The sequence below is a fragment of the Penaeus vannamei genome, chromosome 40, assembly GCF_042767895.1.
Source record: "Penaeus vannamei isolate JL-2024 chromosome 40, ASM4276789v1, whole genome shotgun sequence".
NCBI classification, from domain to species: Eukaryota; Metazoa; Arthropoda; class Malacostraca; order Decapoda; family Penaeidae; genus Penaeus; species Penaeus vannamei.
The window spans coordinates 5888035-5895458 of record NC_091588.1 but is presented as its reverse complement, the minus strand read 5'-3'; the positions used below and the strand labels follow the sequence as shown (position 1 = coordinate 5895458).

Below are 7424 nucleotides of genomic sequence, written 5' to 3'. Positions count from 1 at the left end.
GAGGGGGGGAGGACGGGGAGGGAGGGAGAGAGGGAAGAGAGGGAGAGGGAGGGAGAGAGAGAGAGAGAGAGAGAGAGAGAGAGAGAGAGAGAGAGAGAGAGAGAGAGAGAGAGAGAGAGAGAGAGAGAGAGAGAGAGAGAGAGAGAGAGAGATTTTGTGTGCTTGACAAAGATAAAGATAAGTCGACTCATAGATAGTTAATAGTTATCCGAGAGATAGAATGTCGAGATAGATGAATAAGAAATAGATAGGGCAAAGGGACAGATCAGCATTTAACATTCTGAATACAATTTATAATGAATATATTGGTTTAATATGAAATATGACTCCTCACTCCTGTTATTTAATAAAACAAACATTGCATATCTCAACTTGTTTGACACACCTAACACTCAAAATTAAACTCACCTGCCTATGATAAAAAAAAAATGGTTATTGAATTCAACGTCAATATTCAAATGTCTATTTACTAGACTGTACAATAAGAACAAAATCCTTCAATCCTCGAATTATCGGAGGTACAAAGTATCAAATATGAAAATAGTAAGAGAATGTTGTAATTTCTTATTAGATAAGTTTCATGTAGGAAAAAAAGTTATCCAACAAGGGAAATCTTAAAAAAGAAACATCATACTTTTTTCTCAAAACATCCTCTGAGACACATGTGAAAATACAATTGACTAAATACATTAAAAAATCGAGTCATATGGAAAAGATTGGGAATGTAGATAAATAAAGCAAAGAAGAAAACTGTATATAGATCATAATCACTCAGGAGTTTTTGAAAATTGCCAAGGACAAACAGGCGATTTTTGTTAGCAAGGGAAAAAGTGAGAATAAATATAAACAATGGCTTTGATCAAAAACCAACAATCTGATTTCTTTTCTACAGACAAGGAACACCTATCTACTACCACGTAAGTCACACACACATACGCCACGCACATAAAACCACAAACGAACACGCATAACTGAAGCAGAAGTCAATATACTTATAAATTCTGGAACCATTGTCATCTACGCACATCTTTCACCGTAGAAAGAGCACTGTATGCTGAATTATTTCTGAAGATAGGAGAGAAAGCGAAAGAAAAGGCGGAAGGAGGAGGAAGAGAAGGAATAGAGGGAGAGGGATTAAGGGAGGAGAGGGGGGGGAGAAATGGAGGGAAAGGGGGGAAAAGGGAGGGGGAGGGGGGGGATGGAAGGATGGAGGTACTAGCACATGACTAGCAGAGACATAGGTAAATAGAAAGAAGGATAAACAGGTCGATAGATAAATAAATAAACAATATAGACCGATATGCAGAAAGTAGATATGTAATTAGCTATTGATATAAATAGACAGATTAACAGACAAGTAGGTAGACAGATATATAGATAAACGGCGATAGATAGATAGAACATTTATAAATAAACAGATAAGTAGTCAATAGATATACAAATAGATAAGACAGACAGGTATACAGAGACAGATAAACAGGTAGATAGATATACATACAGACAGATACTAAACAGGTAGACAAACAGATAGTTAAAGAAATAGATAGACAGATAAACAGATAGTTAAGGAAACAGATAGACAAACAAAGAGACAGATAAACAAACAGACAGATAAACAGATAGATAGATAGATAGATAGATAAACCAATATATAACCCATTAAAGCCCACACCCCAGCGCCATCCGTCCCCGCAACTCAGTCCTTCCCGAACAAAAGACGATCGATGTAAACAACTTTCCCTGCGCCATCTTTTCGAAGTCCTCCTCGCTTCTCCAGGACCTCCACCACGTAGTAGCCGAGGATCCCCAGCACGAGGAACACCAGCAGGATTATGACTTTGGGCTCGATGCAGATGAGGGTGCTGCAGGCGTAGGAAATGATGAAACCCGTCGATTCCCAGAGGCGGTAGTTGCTGAAGGCCGCTTCGGATTCGCCCGGGAAGATCACGCCGTAGAGAGCTGGGGAAACGGATGTATTTTTATTCATTTATTTAATCATTTGTTTATTTATTATTATAAATTATAAATTATTATTATTATTATTATTATTATTATTACTGCTATTATTATCATTATTATTACCATTACTATTATTATCATTATTATTAGCATTACTATTATTGTCATTATTATTATCATTATCATTATTATTACTATTGTTATTGTCAATATCATTATCATTATTTGGGGAAACGGATATATTTTGATTAATAATTCATGATTAATATGATTGTTATTATCATTATTATTGTTATTAATAATATTATTAGTCACTATTGTTATTATTATTATCATTATTATTATCTTTTATGTATAAAGATATGGGAAATCAATATTTCTCAAGTGCTGAATTTGTATTGTATTTTTATTTACCTTTTTGTCTATCGGTCTATCTTTCTATTTCTCAATATATCTGTTACCCATTGTATAGGCGTGTAGGTGTGTGTATTTCTATACATAATTTGTAGTTTAATAAATACTTAAGCTGTCAAGAACTTTATCCCAAAGCGTGAACAATTACATACCTCTCTCTCGCCTCAAAAAAGTAAAAAAAAAAAATAATAATAAAAATAAAATAAATAAATAAATGATAATAATAACAGCAACAAAACACCAATAACAACAACAATAAAGGTCGTCTGAACGCTCAACAACAATAAACATGGTCCAAAGCCTCAACAACTACAACAAAAACAATAATATAAATCGTCCAAGCCTTTAAGAACAAAAATAACAACAATAAAAATCGCCCAAACAATCATCAACAAACGACAACAAAAACGACAATAAAAATCGCCCAAACCCTTAACAACAAAAACAATACAAATCGTCTAAGCAATCAACAAAAACAAAAACAACAAAAATCGTCCAAAACCTCAACAACAACAATGACAACAGTAAAAATCGTCGAAGCAATCAACAACAAAAAACAACAAACAACAATAACAATCGTCCAAGCAATCAACAACAACAACAAACAACAATAACAATCGTCCAAGCAATCAACAACAAAAACAATAAAAACCATCCAAAACCCTCAACAAACAAACCACAAACAAACAAAAAACACCAACAAACATAACCCAAACCCACAATTGATCTGCGTCTGCCACACTCCGTCGGCCACGCCCCACAACCCGGCGAGGACGAAGAACACGGGCAGGTCATCGGCTGTCGGGGTCCACAACCTGAGGGTGATGATGACCCCGAGGTTGATGAGGGCCCCCAGGGTGAACACAGGGACCCTCCCCACCGCCTTGACCAGGGGGGAGAACGAGTAGGAGCACACGGCGTCGCAGAGGCCGTAGCAGATCATGACGTAGCCGACCATGTGCACGCCCAGGCCGCAGGATACGTAGGCCTAGGGGGGGTATAAGGATGGTGAGAGGATATTTAGGCCTAGGGAGATATGAGGATAGTGAGATGATACATAAGCCTCGGGAGGTGAGAGGATGCGTAGCCTAGGGAGGTGAGAAGATACATAGGCCTAGGGGGGTATAAGGGAGGTGAGAGGATACTTAAGCCTAGGGAGGTGAGAGGATACATAGGCCTAGGGGGATATAAGGGAGGTGAGAGGATATTTAGGCCTAGGGGGGTATAAGGGAGGTGAGAGGATACATAGTCCTAGGGAGATATGAGGATAGATAGGCCTAGAGAGGTGAGAGGATACATAGGCCTAAGGAATATAAGGGAGGTGAGAGGATACATAGGCCTAGGGAATATAAGGGAGGTGAGAGGATACATAGGCCTAGGGAGGTGAGATAGACAGATGGACACAAGCCTAAAGAGGTGAGAGGATACATAGGCCAAGGGAGGTGAGAGGATGCATAAGCCTAGGGAGATATAAAGGACGTGAAAGGATTGATAGGCCAAGGGAGATAAAAGAGAGGTGAGAGGATACATAGGCCTAGGGAGATAAAAGGGAGGTGAGAGGATACGTAGAGGTGAATCGAGTCATCAGTTTGTTAAAATTTTGCGAAGCCCGACCCAGCGAATAGTCATCACATTTACATGCACAGACACAGAAATTAATACATATCTATCAATCTAGACATACATATCTCCCGGATAGATAGAAAATGTATATCTATCAGACAGACAGAATCTGAACTTATTTCTGTATATATGAATATGCATTGGGCCAAGCCTCGCATAATTCTAACAAAGTGGTCGTAGTGTACAAAGGGTAAAGAGTAGATATAGTAGTAAGAGAAAATAATAAATTTCAGGGGTTAAATGGAGTCATATCCCCATGGAATAAAATAGTTATTGTAGTAGGGGAAAATAATAAAATTTAGGGGTTAAGTGGAGTCATATCTGCATGAAATAAAATAGTTATTAGAGTAAGGGAAAATTATAAAATTCAGGGGTTAAGTGGAGCCATATGCGCTGGGAATAAAACAGTTATTGTAGTAAGAGAAAATAATAAAATTCAGGGGTTAAATGAAGTCATATGCGCATGAATAAATGAATAAATGAATAAATAAATAGTGGTTATATGCACAGAGAATGAAACCGTCTACAGAAGCTGAATCATGCACGAGGAGTGAAAAGTAGTCGTGATAGTAAGGGAAACTTAAATTCTGGGGATGAGTACAGTCATATGTACATAGGATTAAACAGTCATTGTAATATGGCAAACTAGTCGTAACAATAAGGGAAAAAGAACAAAAATCAGGGATAAAGTAAAGTCATTATGTGCATGTAATGAAACACAGTAAAACGAAAAAAAAGAAAAGAAAAGAAAAAAAGTTTATATGCACAGAGAATAAAAACACAGTAAAAAAGTAGAGTTATATGAGCATAAAATGAAACAGGTCATTCACGTAGGATGAAGAACAATCATAGTAGTCAGGGAAAAGAAGAACTGCACACGGGAAGAAATTATGCATGACTGTATACCTCGAGTTTGCAAACTGATGGTAGGTAAATATACAAATTTTGCCATTACTGCTGTTGGGTAAAAGCTGTTTCTTGGTCGATATATCCTCATGGTTATTATACTTTTAGGTAAGGATGATTTCAAGTATTTGAAATCGTTCTTGTAAGTCTTTCAGTTAGGGGGGCGGGTCAAAGAGAATTTTTTCATTTCTCGTGGCAATTTGGTTGGGAAACGTTGGACGTATCCGAACAAACTTCAGGCTAGAAGAAGAGTCAAACGGAATGAAACATTGTTAGAATAACGAATAAAACACTAAACCACCACGTTTCGATTCAGACTAGTGTCCTCTTCAGGCAGTAAAGACCTTGCTAATGTTTTGGTTCCATTGGTTCTCCATACAAGCGTTTCAGGCTAGAAGAGTCAAACAGATTGAAACAATGTTAGAATAGCGAATGAAACACTACTACGTTTCTATTCACATTTCAATTTATTGCTTTGTGAGAGATAATTGTGTATAATTACTGTAGGTGAGATAGAATTCAGTTTAATGCGACGTCATAATTTTCATATAGCTCCATGGTCCCAGAAAGTACCCCTTGGCTACACCGCCTAGGATCAAATCACTGTTTGTATTTACATTAGTTAGTGTCCGTGCACGCTAATAAATGCACATGGGAAATCAAGGACTCGGATATATTAGGAAATTAATAACTCGAATCTGTTAATCTCTAGAGGCAGCTTATTTGTGAATCGTTGCACTAATCCGAACAAAACTCAGGCTAGAAGAAGAGTCAAACTGAATGAAAGATTGTCAGAATAGTGAATGAAAGATTGTCAGAATAGTGAATGAAAGATTGTCAGAATAGTGAATGAAAGATTGTCAAAATAGTGAATGAAACACCAAACCACGACGTTTCGATTCAGACTAGTGTCGTCTTCAGACAGTAAAGACCTTGGTATTGTTTCAGTTCCATTGGTTCTCCATACAAACGTTTGTGTTCGTATGCACCCTCTTGGAACTGTACTCGCATCCATGGACAAATCCATACATAAATATCAGTGGCTCCCTACATTTTTTGTTCTGTGGCCCCCGACCTCTATATAATGATCTTCCTGGCCCCCTTCAGTGGCTGTTATCTTTTCAGATAAAGTTATTTCTAGTTATGGATATTGTAAAGGTGTCAATAGCTATATGACGAGAAGACTTTATGGAAAGATTCCAATTTATAGATATGTGAGAGATAATGATATGTAAGTACTGTACGTGAGATAAAGTACAGTTTAATTTGGTTATAATTTACATATTGTTCCATGGCCCCTCAGAAAGTATCCCTTGACCTCCAGAATGGGAACTCCTGATATAGATCGTACTGCAGTAATAAAGATCGTTGTATCTATATCACTACATCGCTAAGAACTAAATCACTGTTCCTGTATTTGCATTAGTGTCCATACACGCTAGAGAAACATACATGCATCCATTTCCACACCGATAAACATATATCAAACTCCAATAAAGGCCTTATCACACTATCACTTTTCCGTCTATTTTTTGCGTTTCCGAATGAACTTTCCGTATGAAAATCGACTGACCCATGTAAACAAACATGGCGCTACCGGAGTGAGGTCCCGGGAATCACACCAACATTCTCATACATATTACGTTATTTTAAAGAAATATGATGATGCATATTGTATATACGAATGTTCTAAACTATTAGCTTATGTTTACATTCACTCATCCTATCTAATTTGTTAATAACACATGATCAAAGCGGAAATTAGTCAGACGGAAACGGTCGTAACCGTCTTCGTCTGCGAGGCGTTCCGTTTGCAAACGACACGCGGAGACCTTCAAATTCCGACGGAAACGCAAAAATTGACGGAAAAAGTGATAGCGTGAAAGGGCCTTAACAAAGATCACAGCAATTGCACAACCGCATCACAAAATGGTGAATCCCTGCAGAATCCCTTCGAAAAATTTCACAGGCTCACCGCAGTGAAGTCGGCGCTCAGGAAACCCTGTTCGAGACCCGACCAAATGGTGATCGGGATGATGAACACCTGGTACGGATGGCGGATGTGGCTGAACGTCTTGGCCAGCAGTTGCAGGGTCGATTCGCCGTCTTCTGTGGCGTCGGGGCTCTTCCTCTCAAACCTGCAGTTTAGAAAAGATAATTTTCTCTCTCTCTCTCTCTCTTTAGTTTTTTTTTTTTTTTGACTGAAATATATTGGAACAAACTTATATTTTAGGGATGAAAAGATGTGTTTTTGAATTTCATTTGGACAGGGAAATGTGTTGCATGGAAAATAAATATCTATATTTTAAGAACTAAAGGTTCTCTGTTTGAAAAATTGTAGTATCCTTTTTGTAAGGGACAGAAAAGGGTATTGCAAGAATAATACAAAACTATATTTAAGACAACGATTTTTTTCATTTGCAATATATTGGTGGCTTTTGGGGTTACAGAAAAAAATGTATTGCAAGAATATGTAACACGCACACACACAAATAATAATACCCATCATCCTATTTCCTGTA

The 7424-nt window shown here is 37.6% G+C and overlaps 1 protein-coding gene across 1 annotated transcript in view; it reads right to left on the bottom strand.

Annotated features, from left to right (window-relative positions):
- Positions 1-449: 449 nt before the first annotated feature.
- Positions 450-7424, bottom strand: part of LOC113816541 (UNC93-like protein) — a gene marked incomplete at its 5' end in the record, with an annotated part of 9402 nt that continues 2427 nt past the window's right edge. The window contains 3 exon segments of the mRNA XM_070117341.1: positions 450-1959; positions 3094-3361; positions 6878-7040. Of these exon segments, the coding sequence (XP_069973442.1) occupies positions 1697-1959; positions 3094-3361; positions 6878-7040 (694 nt within the window).